A 21,454-nucleotide genomic window follows, 5' to 3' on the forward strand; every position below is an offset into this window, starting at 1 on the left:
GGTGACGTCACAGCTCACGTGACACGCGGGCACAGCTCATCGTGCACGGCAATGCGCGGGCACGCCGCTGAGTCGCGTGGTGCTGATTCCAGCCAGCTGATTGGCTGCATCGGCCGCGCCGGAGAAATCCGGCTGAATGGGGTAATATGCGCACGGACTCCACGCATTACAACGGATGACGTCAGCGGCCGTGTGACCCGGAAGTAGTCTGTGTAGTGACACCATGGCAGCTAGAGGCCCTGAGGTAGCAAGATGGCGGCCTGTGGATGTGTTACCTGCTGAGGCCTGCGGTCCGCAGCTGTGAGAGAGGTGTGCCGGGATTGTCGCCACAGATACACCGCGGGACGTCTTGTTGAACAGCCGGCATTATACGGGTGAGAGCGCTGTGCTCCCTCCCCACCTTGTATGTGGTCGGTGTGCTGGGGCCATTACATAGGACCGGCTTACGGACAGCTCGGGGGGCTGGGTGGGTCACTATTAGGGGCTTCACCCTGCAGTAATATGTCCCCCCTCGCTGTCTACAACATCCACTGACCACCATTGTGGCACCTGTAGGGGGCACCATCCAGCTCTTCCAGACTCGCCAATCCTGGGTCCTCTTCGTTCTATTCTCACACACTGCCCGCACCGACAATGGTGTAAAGTGCAGCTTTCCAGGAGTATGGGGGGAGACCTGCAATGGTCTTTCTGTCCCTGCGCACTCCTGGTGGTCTGCTATAGAGCCGGTGTGTGGGGCCATAAAGGGGTTTCCAGGACTTGGGCTTCCTGCACACGGCCAGCCGAGCGTGACATCAGGCCATAAAAGTCAACCAATATCGCTCTCGACAACGTGCGATGACCCTGCGGATGCGAGATGGTTGTCTCACATAACTGCCTCCTATCACTTCAGTAAGGTCTGATGTCCGCGGGCACCCACGGATTACACATAGGGAATCGCACACCGAACCCACCGGCAACATTGCAGTGGTCACACTGCCCCCCCTTGCCTCGCAGCCCTTCACCCGGCGGTGTCCTGTGAGCACATGGTCAGGTGGTGCCACTTGCAGCATTTCCGCTTCATGGTGAACGTATCTTTTAAAGGCATTTTCCAGACAAGTACTAATAATGGCCTTTCCTTAGAGTTCATCAATGGCTGAACAGCCGGGGTCTGCAGCTCAGGACCCCAACTGATTGGGCACCCCTTGTAAGCACCACGTTGATTTCAGCTGGCTTGTTCACATTCACTGATCCGCTAACGATGGCCTGTCCTGAGAATGGGTCATCAATAGTATTTACTTGGAAAACCCCTGTAATGGTGGTTGATCTATCCTCAATAGTTAATCGGTGGTCGTCATCGGTTCGGGGTTCACATCCGTCAGCTGTTTGCCGGCTAGTTGTCAGTGTGCTAGAAGCAGACGGCTCTGTCCATGGTGCATTGCAGCTCGGTTGGTATTGCACTGAATTTAATGTGACCTGTGCAGATGCAGGGTGGACAGAGTTCAAGTCCACTATGGGTACTAAAAAAAAAAAGTGAAAATCGGTGAAAAATAACGGTTTTTCTTTATAATTAGAAAAAGGGATACTAAAAGTTGGTTTTTTTTTTAAATCTCTCTTTTCCTGTATCCATTATCAAAGGACGTCTAAAGAAAAAAACAAGCAAAGCAGATTTGGTATCGTCGTGTCCGTAAAAGGTCAATCTACCAGAATGACGCATCATTTATCCTGCATGGTGAACGTCAGCTAGATTTAAAACAAAAACCTTTTATGTACTTCCAAATGATATCAATAGAAACGACAGGACATCCCACAGAAAGAGTCCTCTCACAATCCTATCGACGGAAAGATGATAAATTGTAGTCAGAGGATGGCAGAAGAATTTTTTTTCAAAAGATTTAATACTTTAAAAATAATACAGCAAAACAAAATTTGTTATTGTCGTAATCCTACTGACCCACCAAGTAACGTCTTTGGCGCAGTGTGTACATTTTATGGTATATTAAATAGTACCATTGCAAAATACAGCTTGTCCTGCAAAAATCGAAGCCCTCAGACCGATGTTAAGGGAAAAATAATGTTAAGATTTTTTAAAAATTGAAACCAAAAAAAAAGGAAAAGTTCTGCAGCCTTAGGCCTCATGTCCATGGGCGGATCAGATTCTGCATTCGGATTTCCACAGCTGGAGACCTGCGGAAACTTCTTGTGGGAGATCGTGGATGTAATGGTTTTTCATGCGGATGTACACGGTTGCCCTGCGGAACATCCACACGGGAAATAAAAATCCGCAACCCCACCTCCCTAATTGATGTTTAACCTTCAAATACGCAATGCATCCGCAATTGTATTTGCGGATGCCCTGCGGATCGTCCGCTCCCATTGACTTCTATTGAGCCCGTCCGCACTGAAGTGGAGCATGCTGCGATTTGTTTTCCACACCAAACGGTCCGCAAATCAAATCCGTATGCTTAAATTCAGTTGCCCATGCTTATGCTTCCCTATGGGCACTTTGAATTGCGGATCTTCCGCTCGGGTGATTCCTGCGAATTCCGCAAATCAAATCCACCGGTGGACATTGGGCCTTAGAGTGAATGTACACAGATTGGAACTGCGGAGTCCGGAGCGGGTTGACCGACTCCGGATTCCTCAGCAAGTACCGCCGATAACATGCAATGCAAAAGTAATTCTTCATGTACACGTGCGGAAACCAATTGCGGTTTCTTCTCACGGATGAAAAATCACAGCATGCTCATTTTCCTTTGGTGTCCGCATGGATGGTTTCTTTTGAAGTCAATGGAAGCTGTCTGATCCGCAGCCCATCTGCAATTGACATTGCGGCCGGGCCGTGGATTCCGCGGGAAAAGCCGTAATTTAAAAAAAAAATCTGTACTGTGCATGTCTGATGGCGGGCCGTGTGGACCATCCGCAGTACAGATGATCAATAAAGCTAAGACGCCGCTGCTGCCAGGGACGGATTCTGCATGTAGAATCTGGCTCTGCTGCATGCATGCGGACTTAAAGGGGTTCTGTCAGTAAAATAAAAAAATGTATACTCGCCCGCATCCTGCGCTGCATCCCTGTAGAGTAAAAAAAACCAAAGCTAACTCACTTAATCCCGTTGTTCTACCCTCCGCTGTTTGCCTGAGGCGTGAGGGGTTGGCTCCTGCGCGCTCTCGTAGAACTAGCCGTGTTTATCTTCTGCCGTCCTCGGAGAGTCCACGGCGAGTGCGCAAGCATGCCGGGAAGGGGAACACATGCACACTCGCTGTCGACTATCCGAGGATGGCAGAGGATAGAGACTTGTGTGACGTGTCGACCACTGACCCGGGCGGCAGGGGGCGGAAGCTGGAACTTTGCCAGCCTCTGCCCTGCGATCGGACAGCTGCCGGAGGGAAAGAAGAGCAGCAGCTTCCCGGTGACCGTAAGGTACAGGTGAATATGAAATTTTTTTTTTCCTGACAGAACCCCTTTAAAGGGAATCTGTCAGCATGAACATGCTGTCCAAACTGTAGGCATGATTTTATGGAGCGGGAGCAGCTGAGCAGATTGTATATAGTTTTATGGGGAAAGCTTTAGTATAACTTAGGCCTCATGTCCACGGGGAAAATCAGGCCCGCCACAGATTCTCCATTCAGAATCCCGCAGGGGGTCCCTCCTTTCCCGGGGACATGAGGCTGAAAGTAAGATTAAACTCACCTGTCCGGATGCTGCGGATCTTCCCTCCGTCGTGGCCGGAACTTCTTTCTTCGGCCCGGCGGATGTGCTCGACACATCGGCAGCGTGCCGTGTGCATGCGCCGGGCACATCCGCCGGACCGAACAAAGAAGATCCGGCCGCGACGGAGGGAAGATCCGCAGCGTCCGGAGAGGTAAATTTTAATTCAGGTACGGGTGTTCCGCGGATCCAGACGGCTTCCATAGGCTTCAATAGAAGCCTGCGGGAGACCCGCACTAAAATGGAGCATGTCGCGTTTTTTTTTCCCGCACACGCAATCCACGCCTGAAGGGAAAATGACATCCGCAGGTATTTAACTACCCCTCAGGTGTCCCATGCATCCCTATGGGGCGCGGATCCGCGTGCGGGAAAAACGCTGCAGATTTTAAATAACAATTATCCCGTGGACATGAGGCCTTAGTCAAATGGGCGGTCCTATCAGTGATTGACAGCTACCCTGGTAAATACAGTCATTCGCAACTGTCAATTACTGGTAGGACTGCCCACTGGACTGTTCAGTTTAGAATGTGCAGGGATATAAGGCCGGTCTCGCACGACCGGATTTGCATTACGGGATCCGTGGTAATATGTGGCTTAATAAAGTGCATTGAATTACGCAGTTTCGATTATATTTGTGTCAGAATTGCACAATCCGCGAGTGAAAAATAAAATGCAACACGTTCTGTTTTACTGTATCTATCCTCAAACTAGAGCCCGTTATTCTCTATGGTCGTGGGTGTATCTGCAGCCCATATACAATTACATTGCGTATGGGCTGTGGGTATCCGCATCATCGCTAAGCGACAGCATGGGAAATCTAAACCCCCAAAAAGGTGTGTTATGCATGGCCGCCTGTGGTCATGCGTAGTATAATTTTTCCATCATATGCGACCGTACGCAGTGTCACGGCTGGGGTGACAGCTGGAATCATCGGCAGCCCTCCAGAGGTGGGTTCCGTTTGTGGCCGTGTGAGCCCAGCCGAAATGTATAAAATACGAGTTAGACAGAATCTTTCCCCATGACTCTATATACAGTCTGCTCAGCTGTATGTGTGAGCATACATTATAATTCATAAAGCCCTTCAGTGCAGCTTGTCTAGATTCTTATTTTCCTGTTTCCACATAACCTTTATCTTGACGGCTTCTGGCTGCCGACAGCCGTTAGTAAGGCTCTTGCTCTTTACTTGCACATCAGATTCGTTTGCGGTTAAGATAAGTTTATGTGTAAAATGTCACTGAAGAAAGTGAGCTTAAAGGGAACTGTTCACCTGCCTAAAGCACCATAAACTAGGTGGGGGCGGTGAGGTGACAGGGAGGCAGCTGCTGTATTTTTTTTATAATCGCCCACTTCCTGGTACCCGCTGCTGAGGTCTGCACGCTGACTGAAAATGGGACTCCGTCACCCCGGCCATATGGACATGTGTTGTGGTGACCACATCCTGCAGTCAGATGCCCCCGTGTTAGGAACGGTGAAGTATTTCTCTCCTATATCCTGCATTGTAGGATATAGGAGAGAAACCCTCCTATAACCCTTTCTGCTATATTGTATTACAGAGTGGAGCCTGAATCCTTCTAGCAGTCATGGATGACTTCAGCTCTATCAGCCTGCTGTCACTGGCCATGCTGGTGGGCTGTTATGTGTCCGGAATAATCCCGCTGGCAGTTAACTTCTCCGAGGTATGGATTATGCCATTCTGTGAAGGTTATCGACTCTTCTGTGTGCGTTCTTGGTGAAGATTATGCATCACTGCACAAGCTATTTCATGCTTGATAGGACAGATAAAAAGTACTTGCATTTAGGCCTCATGCACACATCACATGCGGATTTCTGCCGCGGATGACCTGCGAGTCATTGTGTAAATTAAGTTTAAATGCTTGCGGGAGATCGCAGATTTAATGGTTTTTCCTCGCGGATGCACAGCGGATCATCTCCAGGCCCAATGGTGCTTTCCCCTACCTCCCTGTCTGGTCTCCAAGCAACCTAAGAAGTATCCGCCTACAAATCTGCAATGCATCCACAATGTAATTGCGTATCGAATGCTTCCATAGAGATCCTTGAGCCCGTCCGCATGAAATTCGCGCTAAAATGGAGCATGCTGCGATTTATTTTCCACTAGTGAAATCCGCAAATGAAATCTGCATGTGGGCGTGGAGCTGAGGATGTTCTATGCTTTTCTATGGGTGATTTGAACAGGGGATCTCCCACGTGGGTGCTGATTGCGGATTCCGCAATTCAAATCCACCTGTGTGCATGATGCCTTAAAGACACTGGCGTCAAAAAATGTCATGCTAATTAGGTTTTTATTAAAACTTTTTAGTTTTTGCTGAACTTTTTTTAATCTGAAAAAATAGATGGATAGATATTATAGTCTTCAAAACTTCCAGTGGCCACTAGAGCACATAGGATAGGCTGACGTTTTCTGAAGCCCACTAGTCATTAGCTTGGCTGTGTAGACTGTGACAAGTCAGCAGAGGATGGGGTTTTAATAACACATGACAGCTCTGTTGTACTGCAGGAGGCCTAGATGTAAGTATGCATCTACCTTGCCTCTCCATGGTCCCTGCGGATGGGTTGTACTTCACAACCCATCCCCCCTACTCTGAGTGACAGCTACAGCGGCACCTGAGGAAGTGCTTGGAACAAGTACAAAAGGTGTTGGCTAAGCTTGATTTTACTGCTCTTTATGTCATATAATAAAGTGACTTCAAGTCATAATTGTGGAAAATGAAGTCATGAAGGGAAATCCTACACATGTTTGACTAACATGCTCCCTGCTATGTATACCTGTGTAGGGGTAGAGTAGCTCGTGTTGTGTTCGGGGTCGTTCTTCCTCTGCAGCATAGCTCAGTTATGCCAAGCTCCTACGTGGCTTATATTGCCTTGTAGCCGCCTACCAAATGACACTGTGCTCTATGTATCTCACTGGGCAGTGAGCCACAGTAGTCTTACCTGCATTGCTCATGATATACTATGCTTCTCTAAAGCAGTCTTGTGGGATAATACTCTACATCACTTGTATAGAGGCAGGATCTGAGGTCTTTAATTATGAAACAAGTGCAAATCATCTCCTAATCTTAAGATTTAGCATCTTCTGAACAAATGGAACCGGTTTAATAGATTGCATGGTTTACATTGTCTTTTGGCCATTATGGATTGAAGAACATTTCTTGTTGAATAAAAAAAAATTGTATTTTTAAACTCTAAAGGGAGGTTTCCCACTAATGACACACACCTCCTATTCACAGGATAAGGGGATAAATGTCTGATTTCTGGGGCCTCTAGTGATCCCAAGATCTGTACGCCCCAAATCCCACATGAGAATGGAGTGGTAGTATATGTGTGACTATTGATTCGTTTACTTCTGTGGGACAGAGGGAAGTCAATGCACTTATTAATCTTCCATCCCATAGAAGTGAATGGGACCGGTGGTCACACGTGCATTGCTCCATTTTCAGGGAGGATTTGAGGTGCACAGATCTCAGGATCGCTGGGGGTCCCAGTGATCAGACATTTATCCCTTATCTAGGAGATAAATGTCATTAGTGGGAAACCGCCTTTAATTTTCATGGATTATTATGATTATACACATTTTAGCTACATTTGTATACAATTTTTTATTTTTTTTGCATGTAATGTTGAAATTTTGATAGCGTGTAATATCCTGTTTTCTATTGCCTCATATTATCTTATTTTCTTTTGTCTCATATTATGTCATTTTGATTTTTAGGAGCGTTTAAAGCTGGTGACAGTATTGGGTGCAGGTCTCCTTTGTGGCACTGCATTAGCGGTCATTGTACCAGAAGGTGTCCATGCTCTCTATGAAGAAGCACTAGAAGGTTAGTGATAGAGAATACAGTAGCAAGAAAGCCTGAAGTAGAACTAGATGCAGGAATGAAGTTCTGTGTAGAGATGTGTACATCTGTCTTGGTCCACAGTGTCATATATATAGCCGCATTGCACCCCGACCAGTGCTAAAACAAGTGGTTTTGCATCGTGGTGGGCTGAACAAACACATGCAGATAATGTGCGTAGAAACTTCTTGCTTTGCTCCACTTTTTGGTTCTTTTCTCTTGATGTCTATGAAAGCTCTTATTGCCTGAATACTGAAAAGAATCAGTCTGCTTCCTAGACTTGCTTTATTACCGATCTGTACCCTAAATATTCTGCCTTAGTTAAGGCCAGCATCTTAGGGCTCCTGTCCACGGGTGTTTGTGCATTACGTTACTCGCAGCGATAATCCGGCCACGGGTAATGCAGTGCACACTTTCCATAGCGTTGCTATGGAAAGCGCAACCTCCTGTCCACGAGCGAAGAATCATAGCGATAGGACACACAGATAAAACCGCTATATGCCTTTCGGATGAAAAATGGCCTTTCTAGTGGTTTTATCTGTCTGTCCCACTATGTAACAGAAGAAAATAATAAAGGAACAAAATTTTTTGCACTAAGAAACCCAGCTTACTTATTTGTTTTGGAGGTACCACTAGTAGACCCTGGCATGGCCAGCAGTAATGTCGCAGCAGCTATCATCATCCCCAGAGCTTTTTTCCTTGGGTAGGCATTTTCATGGCCAGCATTAGTACCCCATCAGCCGATGTGTTGAGTATAGCATGGCTAGCAGTGAATAGCGCTGCGGAATAAGTTGGCGCTATACAAATAAAGATCATTATTAATCAGTTCTTAGGTACCGTATGGTTGATTCTGGCATAGACCACCAGGTGTTGCCACAACACAGAAATTCTGCCAGCAATCTTAAACCCGAGCCTAAGTAGCAAAGTGGACGAGATTTGCAAAAATCACGTTCACATGCTCTGGACAGTTCGTTGCGTCTAAGCCACCATGAAACTGACATGCCACGTGGAATTCAAAGCCACGGCATGTCAATTTTATCGCCGTTTCTGCTGCGGGCTCTCTCCTCTCTATAGGGAGTAATGGCTGCAGTGGAATACAGGCGACGAAGCCACTTCAAACTTTGCGGCAGACAGTGCGGGTGTTTAAGCTGCCTTTCTGCCGCGGACGTTTTGTGGAATTTCCATGCAGTCCCACTGCGTTTATTCCGTGAGTTTTCTGCAGGACCGCAGCCTAAGACTACAGGCGGTGCAGTGGAGATGCGGTCAAAATTGCATCAGAAAAACTGCTTGTGATTTTTACCATAATTTACTGCTGTTTTTGGTGCTGTTGCGAGTGAAAACTGCAACCACAGCAAAAACGCACCACAGCCACACCATCTGAATACAGTTTTATGGTACAGGTTCACAGAGTGACGGCTATTTCATTTGCAAGGCATTACCTAATCGTAGTGCCCACACGGTTTTGCAGATAAAACAACTGTTTTACAGCAAAGTCTTGTGACCACTTAATAAATGTAAAAATTTGAGCGGGTGCGTGATGACTCGCTTCATTGCCACTCAGTGTGTCTTTACCTTGAATGGCATCCGTTTCTAAAGGTAGTGGCGGCAACTTCGCTCAGTAGTGTGCAGTGTGCTTGTTATAGATGAAAGCAGTGTGTGATTACTAGAGACACGGGTTGTGCACTGGTCTTGGGTCTCCAGCTGTATGGCTTGTATAGGTGATAAACATGCTTCACCTGATCTAGCCACACAATTCAAAACCACGTAGTATACAGGAGTGTAGCCACTAATCATGGCTCTGGAGTAGCACTGGCCCCCTGTATAACTAATGGTTCTTTTAGATGGGACGAGCTGCCCGTCATGCTGTTACTTAGGAACGAGCATAGTCTGCATTGTTCATAGTGCTGCTGGAATGGAGCGCTCTCCCCCTGCCCACGTTCAGTGAACGACTGCTGTTTACACTAAATGGCACTTCATTCAGTTTTCTGAATGCAGTAATTGAATGACTGATTAATTCTCATTCAGTTGCTGTATGCATTTACATGGGATGATTCTAAATGATAATTGTCCCGTGTAAAAGGGCCATAAGAACAGTGCACAGCCTGTACTGCCTAATAACCGCACACCACTTTTATCGGGCTTGAGATGGATAACAAGCGAGCACTCCCTGCCTGCAGCTGTACAGTGTTTGCACAGAGGCTGCCGCACAACCACGTGTCGGGAATGTCTTGTAAGCAGCAGAGATTGTGCTGATGTCAGGGCACAGGCACGCTGAAAATTTCCAGTAAGACCCTATTTACACTGAACGGCTGTATTGTTCTCTGCAATTACAGTCGGTGTCCCGCTGTGAACTACTAGCAGGACGCGAGCTGAAAGAATCTTATCAGCGCTGCTGACTGTGATAACAGCCTGCACCGCTGATAAGAGTTCATTGCTCAATTCAAGAAAACTAGAATTGAGCGAGGAACGACTTGTGCGCAAAAACTGAACGATGTCTGTGCATTTAGACCCAACGATTCTCGTTCAGAAGACGTCTTTGAATGAATTTTGGGTGAGAATCGTTGGGTCTAAATGGGCCTTTAGGCTCACTGGTGGCAACTCTTCTGATGGAGTTGCCTAATTTGCATACAGTTTGCACATTAATGAGATGCTACAGGCTCGTGCCCACGGGCGTATGCGTAACACACTGCGTGATGCACCATTTTACTGTTTTATCACCACGTATGGCAGTAATAGTGCATTGCACATGAAAGCGTATCTCAGGCACACAGTTTTTGTTTTTTAATTTCCCGCTCTCTCATAGCGTAGTTGTGTATGCAACGCCGCTCATAGGCAATGTACTAAGTTCAATACGCTACCCATAGATAATAGGACTGTACAAGCGTAATATCGGGTGAAAAAGAGAATGCTGCGATCTTTTTCACGCACGTAGTTGCACGCAATGTATATACGCTAACGTGAAGGGCTCAATGCAAATCATTGTACTTTCATTGACTCCATGCACCGCATACTACACAGGCGTACATCGCGTGCTTAATACGCGGTGAAATCACACTTGTGGGCATGAGCCCTAACTATGCTGCTTTAAAAAAAATATGTATTTGGAAAAATTTTTTACAACTTTTTAAAAATAAAAGGTAGTAGATGGGTCTTTAATGAAGTCTGGTCATTGGATAGTGCAGTTCAGTTTAGCAACTCTCCATAGAAGTTCTGTTAAAGTGCCTTCTGGTAACACATGTTCCTTAGTCTATAACTCCATAGTCTTGTATAAGGCTTAGATCCTCGCTAAACGTAGTGCTATCTTTCTGTAAAGTGTGTCCAATTTCTAGTAAATATAAAGTTTTGTCCATAGACTTGGTACAGATACTTATTAATCGTGTTCCAAGTCTATATTGGCAGCTGACTGAGAGGGACGACGCTGTGCAAACTGGTGGTAAAGATACAAGGGGAGACGTCTGTGAACGAAGAGGCGGGCTGCTGTGTGTATTTTGTGCTGCCTTTAGACCCACTGCTTAACCCTTATTTGGAATTCCGGATTCCTAGTATATTTGTAATGATAATGTATCAGCTAATTAGTCCGCTCAACTTGTGTTCACAATAAGCGGTGGTACCGCTGCCGCAGTGATCCATAGATTCATAGTTTTTCTGAAGCTTTCTAACTCCATTTATGCACATTAATATGAAGATTAATACGTTCTATTTTTTTAGCAAAACACCATGAACTAGAAAACCAGAAAGTAAAGGAAGCAGAGACCGGCCCAGAGGTCTCCACAGTCCACGAGCACGACCATTCTAAACTTCACGCTTACATTGGGGTCTCCCTAGTACTGGGCTTTGTCTTCATGTTGCTGGTGGATCAGATCGGCAGCTCTCATGTACACGCTACAGAAGGTGAGTGTTGATGACATGAGTATGGGTACAGCAGTTCTGTCTCTGAGCATTTGACAGATTTACTTTCTTTCTTAGACCCAGAGGCAGCTAGAGCGGCCAGTTCTAAGATCACCACCACTCTGGGACTTGTAGTGCACGCTGCAGGTAAAGCATGATATAGAGCTATACGTAAAATTGATACTTTGGTGTGTGTGTGTGTGTGTGTGTGTAATATTATACATATATATACACACACACGCACACATCTATAATATATAAATAATAATTTTTACCCTTTTTTTTTCAGCTGATGGAGTTGCTCTAGGGGCTGCAGCATCCACATCACAAACCAGTGTGCAGCTTATTGTATTTGTGGCCATCATGCTGCATAAGGTAAGTTTTCACCCTAAAACTCATCGTTGTCATGTATCGTGTTTTTCAATTTTCTTAAACAACTACTTCAATGTCTGCTTGGCACCCCATGGCTGTACAGACAGTTTTATTGCAACACTAAGCGTAGCTTTCTGAAGACCTCGACACCCATCTTATCTAGGCTCTTAAAGGGGTTGTCTCGCGAAAGCAAGTGGGGTTAAGCACTTCTGTATGGCCATATTAATGCACTTTGTAATATACATCGTGCATTAAATATGAGCCATACAGAAGTTATTCACTTACCTTCCCTGCGCTGGCGTCCCCGTTTCCATGGCTCCGTCTAACTTCAGCGTCTAATCGCCCGATTAGACGCGCTTGCGCAGAAGGGTCTTCTGCCTTCGGGTCTGTCCGGCAGCAGCGGCGTTCTGGCTTCGCCCCCTTCTACGCGTCATCGCGTAGCTCCCCCCTGTCACGTCTGCCGATTCCAGCCAATCAGGAGGCTGTAATCGGCACACGTGACGGGGCGGAGCTACGCGATGACGCGTACAAGGGGGCGGAGCCAGAACGCCGCTGCTGCCGGACAGACCCGAAGGCAGAAGACCCTTCTGCGCAAGCGCGTCTAATCGGGCGATTAGACGCTGAAGTTAGACGGAGCCATGGAGACGGGGACGCCAGCGCGCAGGGAAGGTAAGTGAATAACTTCTGTATGGCTCATATTTAATGCACGATGTATATTACAAAGTGCATTAATATGGCCATACAGAAGTGCTTAACCCCACTTGCTTTCGCGAGACAACCCCTTTAACTTTGACTTGTTTGGTAATATGAACCCATTCTTCTATTACTGCATGTAAATTTACTATTCTGAACTTTTGAAAATCTTAGTCATGCCCTCTGTGAATGATGTAGTGATGGCAAAGTTGGTTTCCCTAAGCCTTTTCAGACAGATGTTTCTAAAAAAAATGGCCAAATGAAAATGGAAGCCCACAGACATTACTTAGTGATTGTAATTTAAAGACACAGTCAACACCTTTGAGCCCCAACAGCTAAGTTTTGGGAACAGGGAGTCCAGGGAGTTAGCTTTCATACTTGCTGGGCGTCCTGTTCCAGCGCTATGTCCCCGTGTGAAAGCAGCTTGATTCTTTCTGCACAAAGATGAATGGGATGTGCATGCATAAAAAAAGTCAAGTTTCGCTGGGGCACAGCACAGGAACGGGGACACCAGTGAGTATGAAAGATACCTCCCTGGACTTCCCGTTTCCTCACCTTTGAGCCCCATAACTGTTTATGTGCTCAAAGGTGATGGCTCTGCCCCTGAAATGTGAACGTTTACAATATAATTACTGGTAACATGTAAGAATAGGATTATGGCTTCTGAAAAAAAAAAAAATCACATTTTTAGTTTTGTCAGATACATGTTGCTGCACTGTCTCAGGTTTGAGGCTGCTCTTTAAGTAAAGCTGGCTTTTTTGGGGTTCTACAAATTCTTTATATACCTTGTATTTCAATCTCTTACCATTTTCAGAATATTAGTTTGCAGTTAGTGAAAGAGAACATTGTTGTTTACATGCAGTGTCTGAAAACTAGTACATACTTAGTCTTGAGGCCCTTTTACACACAAAGGATAGCTTTTGAGCGATCCTCGTTGTGTGTAAATGTGCGCCTATTGTGCACTTTTCGTCCATCGCTGACTTCAGGTCCGATAAGATGGACCGCACACTGTGTTCTCCGCGGGCAGCACTGATAACATTCTTTAACAGCTGTTAACAGCCACTGTCCCGCTGGAGAACAATAGCGATATATTTAGAGAACAGACCACCCGCTGTTCTCTAAATACGTGCAATGAAGTACTAAAGGGCTGATTAGCCCATTAGTCCCTATGCAAAATGATTGCTCAAAACTGTCAGTTTCTGGCGAATTTTGAGCGATCATCTGTGTGTGTAAATGCATCTTTACTTTCAGATTAGAATTCACAGCGTGCAGAAAGTCTAGAAATATTCGAAGCTCTTTACAGACTAGACTCTTTAAAATGATTAATCTTTATTGAAAAGTATCTAAAAACATACACACAAAGCCTAGACCAAATGGGATAGGGGTAAAAATGCCCCCAAACCTGTAGTGATGCTCATTTGTCAACAATAATTAACCCCAATGCACTTCTATTGAGACCCTCTGCTCCTTATCTATTACACCTGACCCTAACACTAGGGATACGGATGTGCATTGGGTCCTCTTCTCGTATCACCATCTTTAGCCCTTGATTGGACTTTACTGGAGAGCGGTGTCTCCTAGTTCTTATTTGTGTCTGAGTCTGTTTTTGTGTGTTTTTCATGGGGTTTGGGGGCATTTTTTACCCCTATCCCATTTGGTCTAGCTCTTGTGTGTGTGTTTTTAGATACTTTTCAATAAAGAATAATCATTTTAAAGAATCTAGTCTGTGAAGGGCTTACTTTTCAGATTAGAAGTAGATACAATTGTATCCAGTCTAGACAATGCTCTGTGAGGCTAGACAGTCTGAACTGCCGACTGATACTGATATATTGTAACAAACTAGCAGAGTGACTTGTGCAGCAGCTCACAGAGCATTGTTGGACTGTACATGGTTCTATCCACTTCTCAGCTGAGAGCAAGACTAGGTATGTGTGGTTTCCAGACTTTGCTTGTGCTCATTCACTGACAGCAAACTAATATAGTGATGATAGTGAGGAATTGAAACATAGGGTATGTTAGAAAGATGAATACTTTTTCAATTATATGGCGATTAAGCTTTATTAGCCCTTTTAATTTTTCTCCTTTCTTGGCTTCCATTATATGGGTCTATGATGCTTTTGGGTTGGGATTACGTCCATGTTTGGTCATAAGATGGTGTTTGAGTACTGATTTCACGTATTCAGATGGGAACCATATGAAGCAAACTTTGGTGTCTTGGAGGATACAGTACTGTAGTCAGCTATTGCTGCAACAACACAGAAAAATAACTATCTTATATATTTGGCAATTCATTTTTAACCTTTTTTTTTAATAGGCTCCAGCTGCGTTTGGTTTGGTTTCTTTCCTTATGCATGCAGGTTTGGAGCGTAATCGCATCAGAAAACATTTGCTTGTATTTGCACTTGCAGCTCCTGTACTATCAATGTTGACATACTTGGGATTAAGTAAGGTAAGCCAACTAGAAAATAAGTGTTGCCTGTTATACACACATAGGTCAATGACCAAATTATGTTGGACATTATGCCAAATAATATGCATTTGTTCTAACATGCTTAAGAGAGAGAAAAATACATACATTCAGTGTACAGGGTGTCTAAAAGTATGGAAACGCCCAAATAAAATGAAAACTGGTGTATGATGATCCAATTTTAGACACAAGCTGTGGAAGAAGAGATGAACCCATTAGGTCATGTCACCAGCATGGCCTAATGTGTTTATAAAAGCCATTTTAATTGCCAACATCTTGGATTCAACTTCAGTTTTTCCAATGGGAAGGTTGGTGTATGACACATCAGATTGGTAGAGAATTCCATCAGAAAAAAGAACGGTGTTCTTCATGTCAGCATGACATTATTTGTTACCTTGTTAAAACAGTGATTTTTTTTTTTGATAATTCTATACAGGCAATGTGATTGATAAAGTTTAACCCAAGCAGAATGAGACTGTCCTCATTTTTCACGATAACAAAGCATGTTTCATTGCAGGAGATTTCAACCAATGCAACAGAAATGCAGAATTGTAGAGTGAGCAGCAGAGGTGCAAAAATGAGTAATACTCACAAAGAGTTCTTCTTATAAAGTCCTTTATTCTTATCCATGCAGCCACTGCATAGCAACGCTTCAACTGCCGTCAGCAGTCTTTGTCAAGCATATGACTAAGACTGCTGGCAGTAGTTGAAACGTTGCTATGCAGTGAATGTATGGATAAGAATAAAGGACTTTATAAGAAGAACTCTTTGTGAGTATTACTCATTTTTGCACCTCTGCTGCTCACTCTACACTTTTGCATTTGAAACTTTGTGTACATGGATCCATGTGTCCGGATCCATCTTTGAGTGTACAGCGCTTTTAATTTTTTTTCTGCTTTCCCAGGAGGGATGTTTAGTGGTGCTGTAACACGGTAAGTGATAACCAGTGCAACCCAGACAGACCTCACCTTACCCATAGTGCAGCTGGCAAATTGCTTTCTAAATGTGCGTCATCACTGAAAAGCACCTGATCGGGAAACGAGTTTATCCGAACTTGCTGTGTTACCCATTCTATCCAACAGTCTGGGTCATCCATGTTGCAACATCTGAATTTTGTAAGGATGCCATTTATGAGTGGGCAATGCTTGCTGAATTGAGGCATGGCTAACCCCTCATTCCTAGGACAGATGATGAGTGCTGCATTGTGGGTTCTTGATGAATGATGCCAGAGCAGCGATTGTTTTGCTACATCCATAGCAGTTATTGGTCGACCAGCTTTCAGTTTATTGTCAACAGCACAGAATCTGGCAAGAAGTTTACCAGCTGTAGTACGGGTAATGGGAGGCTTGTTTGGGTGGTGTTGGTTGAGATCTTCTGCAGTGACACTTGTGCTTTGTTCCTGTGGGAAATGAGGATGAACTCAACACGTTCTGCAATCGCACTGCCTGTACTGACTAAAAAATCATTGTTTAACAAGAGAACGAATAATGTTATGTCAACATGAAGCACACCTTTGTTTTCCTGGTGAAATTCCTGTTACACACTTACCTTCCCATTGGGAAAAGAGAAGTTGAATCCAAGTTGGCGACAGTCAAAATGGCCTTCATACTGGTGTCATGGCCTAACGGGTTTATCTCCTCCTCCGCAGCTTCTGTCTAAAATTGGATAATCATCCACAAAGCCATTTTATTTTATAAGGATGTTTCCTTAGTTTAGAGACACACCATATAATTGAATTTCATTACTCTTTCTCAGCCACTCAGCTAAAAGTGACATCACAGATCTGTTAGTGCAAACCAATATTTGCTATACGATATGCTATTAGGGTCCAAATTCTTAGAGATGAGCTGAGTTAAGGAGACTAACATTAAATCACACAGCAGAGGATGTGATCCAAAGTAATGTTCAATTACAAACAAACGGTTTTATAGGGCCACATGTTAAATTATAATAGATTTGATTTATTGTAATTGATTTGTTACAATTGGTCAAAGAAATATAAACAAAATATATACAAGGTAAGGGATTTAACATATAAAATGCCAATCAAACGCACGTAGGCGCAGAGTGGACCATACATGATCAACGTCTTGGAACAATAAATCTAAACAATAAGTTTGTTTAGAAAGAATGTTTAGGAACATATAGGAACATGTCAGTTTGATCCGCCGGCCAGTCTAAAGGCCATATAGCTATCTTCTGGAACAAAAGCCTTAGGCCTCCTGCACACAGCCAAGTCGGATCCCGGTGTGAGAATTCTCGCAGCGGAATACGACCCATGCCACAGTATTGAGCTTATACTGACCCATCTGGCATCTTTTAGTCTGCACTGTGATGTGCCGGCTGGCGTGCGAGGCTCGCACAGAAATGGGACATGCCGCAATTTGTTTACTGCGCGAGTTTTCACGCGGTCAAATCGCGGCTGTCTGCATAGGATTGCATTATATAATGCAATCCTATGGCAACGGGCACTGGCGGAAATCCCGCCGCAGAATTTCTGCCCGTGTGCAGGGGGCCTTAGTGATTCACTTAAGGTTTATTAAAAAAATATTTAATATCTATAAATCTTCCAGAGAAAGGACAAGTCAATACAGTGAAAAGAGACACAGAAGATGGGTAGAGGCTAACAAAATGGCTACACGTAAGATAGAACATGGAGTCATATCCATTTCAGCAACAGATTTCTAAAATTGTTATATTTCCACCTCAAATACATAATGACAGTGTAAGTTATGTCATCCAGTAGCCCGTATAATAATGTCCATTTGTGTTCTCTTCACAGAGCAGTAAAGAGGCACTCTCCGAGGTGAATGCCACAGGTGTTGCCATGCTCTTCTCTGCCGGGACTTTCCTCTATGTAGCCACAGTCCATGTACTTCCAGAAGTCGGTGGAATGGGACACAGCCACAAGCCAGAGTCAGGTGCTGCTAAAGGACTGAGTCGCATGGAAGTACTTGCCTTAGTAGTGGGATGTTTAATACCTCTGGTCTTATCTATAGGACATCAACACTGAAGTCCGAGTCTGTGTATTCCTAAACTAATTACACTGGACAAACGTGAGGACGCTCTTAAGACCGATGTGTGTTTAAAGTGAATTATTGTGTAGTTGAAAATGACTTTAATGGAATTGGAATATCCTGCTGGGGTGGTTTTTATTGTCTTTACAGTTCGGTGACCACAGACTTTCACCCTGTATATACATGTCATGTGTTTCATGTTCGGGATACTGTGCATTCAGGGACATTTAGAGTGGTGACATCAAGAAATTGGATAAACTATGGATTCTTTTTTTTTTTTCTGTTTGTTTTTTTTAAACTTCTTTGAATTTTTCTTTCGACTACAGAACATTCTGCTCATTGTCTGATTTGAGGATCACTTGAGGAACATCCTCAGAATTATTTTCCTTACAGGGAAGCTATGAGCGCTATGCAGCAGCTGCCTGTGGCATGCATTTACCAGCATGCTTAATGCCATTTACCAGGGCTTTATCTATGATATGTTCTACTGTGATCTTGAAATTTCAAGACTGTCTGGCAAGTAGCTGCAGCGCACTTCCACTTCTAGTTTAAAAGGTTTATTCATGTAAATCCATCATGCAAAAAAAAATTGCTCACTGTTTATGTAATTGCTCTCATAGAAGGTGAAGCGCTGAGCGAGAAGCCCGCCATATGTCTTTCAGTGTAAACGCTCTGCACGAGCGTTGACGATCTTAGTGGTGACATCGGCGCTCATGCAGTTGTTTAAACGACTGTTAGACCGTGTAAAAGGGCCATTTATACATGTTTGGTAAAGCAGTTTTGTAGAGATAGGTGATTAGTCAGTGGGGACCAGGCAAAATGTTGTTTCAGTAATAATTGCATTACCCATGAAATAATAATGTTGGTGCGCTTTTTTTTCCCCTTAGAATGCTGCGTTGTGCTGTTCCTCTGTTTTATTCCTCCCAGAAATGTATTATTAAATACATTTCCAGGAGGAATAAACAGTTTAACGTTTCAATAGCAAGTGTCCATACACTGAGTGACACTGTCAGCGCGGAGTGGACAGCGTCTGTGACAGTGGAAATGGAGACATCAGTTTTCAATTTGGTCATATATTTTCAGGAGAGATAACCAAGAATAACATAACAATGTAGTTGTAAGAAAAGTTGCTGTAGAATTGTTCTTATGGAGAATACAAATATTTGCTAACTGTATTCAGAAGAGCTGACCCGTTCTCTTTAAACTTTAGCGAACCGGTTTTATATATGCGTTGGCACCGCCAGTTGGAGGTTCTGTTGCGGATCTGGCTGAGAATGCCGGGAAAAAAAGCGCTGCACGCAGCACTACTTCTTCCATCCAAAAGCCTGCAGGAAAGCGGAATCCCTGCCATAGATGTGAAACCACCCTAATTCAATCATGTTAAACGCTAAATAGATTGAAAAATGCATAAGAGTAGTCGCATGTTCTATCCCCAACCTCCACTATCACTGTTACACAGAAGGTTAGCTTGGTACAAAAAGGTGTCCCTTCATTGCTCCTGTCGGCAGTGTTTTACATGAAGTATTCGTTAATGACTTCTCAGTGTTTTTGGGTGAGTATTGTCTGTCCTGCCCAAATTCAGTATCCATTTTGCGTGTAGGGAATAACCGGGGAGGGGGGCAATTTTATCAACTTTTTAAAGTTTTGCAGTTGTGTGCTCTTCATGCTTGTCCTGTAATGGCTACTGTTAGAATGCTTTCACACATTCTACAATTAGGCCCAATATGCACCAAAACTGACAGCTTATTCTGCCGCTACAGAATTCCACACTAAAATCAGCAAGTCTAACTTAAGCCATTTTCAATTCTACATCAAAATCTACAGGTAGCCCATCAGATTTTGGTGTGGAATCTACCTTGGCATGCGGTCCGTCCTGCGTGCTAATTCCACCTGTGTGAAAGCGCCCTTTAAACTTCTCTTGCAGACGTCTGTACTCCCAAGGCTTTCTCAACTGGAGATCGAGTTGCCCTTGCAATGAAAAAATACTGCGTATATTCATGAAGCAATGATCCTTCTTTTTGCTATACAGCCAACAACATGTAGCATTTGTACAGGATTACAGCTTGTCTGTTGTGTGCATGGAGAATGGCCGACATGAAACCATAAACGTGGTGCGGGCCGGTGAACCAGTTTTCTGCAGTCTACTTTTAATCAGCGGTGGTAATCGTTTGTACTTTATGGCTCAGTGGTTTCAACATTTACTACATGTGGGGGCTGTTTGTTTAGTTTTTTGTGTCTTTTCATCCATTCAAACAGGTTCCAGGTAGAATGGTTTTCCCTTATTTTCCATAACATTGGTTTTCAATATAACAATGTAGTAACTGTTCATGTGTAGAAGCAGTGTCCTGTGATGTGTTTTTACCTTGGTTTATCTTCATCGCATATGTTTTACCTCATCCGAAGCAGGATGCAGACAGAAATTTGGAAAATGACAGAAGAGTGTGAATTCCTCAAAAATCCTTGAATGCTTTCTGCCTGTTTATTATCGCTCTGGATTTTATTGACTTGCTAATGTGCAATATCGACTGGCTGTATCCAGTGCTTGCCACTCGAACCCTGAGGAAGGAAGTGAACTCTTGTGAGCTGTACTCCAGAAGGGCAAATGCGCTTTGAAAGCTTGAAAATCTCCCTTGGTTTAGAGTTCCTGGCTATTTCTAGCTAGAAGTTCAATTTTTTTTATGTACATGAAATCATTCCAACATTTATTGCCTTGTTTTTTTTTTTTTCAATTTAATTGTGAATAGTACATTGATTTTTAACTATACATTTTATGTATAATGTATTTTACTTGATTAAATGTTAAATCATCGAAATAAACGTATGCCTGTCTCTAATTCCTTTAAGGTAGACTCTGCTTTTAAACACCATTATAAATACTGTATACTTATATGTATTCTGAATTATACAATTATGACCCAAGCCATCCGGTGCAGACCACGGCAACCATGGCTCACGCCTCAAACGCACTTCATTTGGCGGTGCTCTAGATGTGCTGAACGGCTGTGGAGAAAGTCCCAAACGTTTGCGGACTTTCTCCACTTCAAATTCATGCTCAGAACCTACAACCTCGCCCTCTACCACGCCAAACAAGTCTACTTCACCTATCTTGTTTCCTCACTATCTCATGACTCTTTGATACTTTTCACTCCCTTCTCAGCCCTAAACTGCAGCCCCCATGACGGATCTCAGTGCTGAAGATCTGTCTGCTTACTTCAAAAAGAAAATTAACGTCATCCAGCAGGAAATAACCTCCCAATCCCAAACTAGCCCTGACCATAGTCTCATCAGCACTGCATCTAGCTTCTGCTCACTCTCTGTACTCATACCAACGACAGAGGAAGAAGTCTCCAGATTGCTTCCCTCTGCTTGCCCCACCACCTGTGCTAGCGACCCTCTTCCCTCGCACCACCTCTGGTCCCTCTCCCTGGTGGTCATCTCCCATCTGACCACTATATACAACATCTCCTTGACTTCTGCCA

The 21,454-nt window shown here is 44.1% G+C and overlaps 1 protein-coding gene across 1 annotated transcript; it reads left to right on the forward strand.

Moving 5' to 3' along the window:
* Window positions 1-219: 219 nt before the first annotated feature.
* Window positions 220-20,798, forward strand: SLC39A9 (solute carrier family 39 member 9). The gene is made up of 8 exons (XM_066608494.1): window positions 220-374; window positions 5,241-5,363; window positions 7,415-7,523; window positions 11,247-11,429; window positions 11,505-11,573; window positions 11,716-11,801; window positions 14,806-14,940; window positions 17,741-20,798. The coding sequence occupies exons 2-8, from the start codon at window positions 5,268-5,270 to the stop codon at window positions 17,969-17,971; spliced, it is 909 nt and encodes a 302-aa protein (XP_066464591.1). The 5' UTR covers window positions 220-374; window positions 5,241-5,267; the 3' UTR covers window positions 17,972-20,798.
* Window positions 20,799-21,454: the final 656 nt, after the last annotated feature.

The sequence above is a fragment of the Eleutherodactylus coqui genome, chromosome 6 (genome assembly GCF_035609145.1).
Source record: "Eleutherodactylus coqui strain aEleCoq1 chromosome 6, aEleCoq1.hap1, whole genome shotgun sequence".
Classification (NCBI taxonomy): Eukaryota; Metazoa; Chordata; class Amphibia; order Anura; family Eleutherodactylidae; genus Eleutherodactylus; species Eleutherodactylus coqui.

Excerpts from the sequence above, each read along its gene's own strand:
- SLC39A9 (XM_066608494.1), top strand. The coding sequence starts at position 5,268 with ATGGATGACTTCAGCTCTATCAGCCTGCTGTCACTGGCCATGCTGGTG. Across the intron at positions 11,430-11,504 it reads TCATGTACACGCTACAGAAG|ACCCAGAGGCAGCTAGAGCG; the intron begins GTGAGTGTTGAT and ends TTTCTTTCTTAG. Across the intron at positions 14,941-17,740 it reads CATACTTGGGATTAAGTAAG|AGCAGTAAAGAGGCACTCTC; the intron begins GTAAGCCAACTA and ends TTCTCTTCACAG.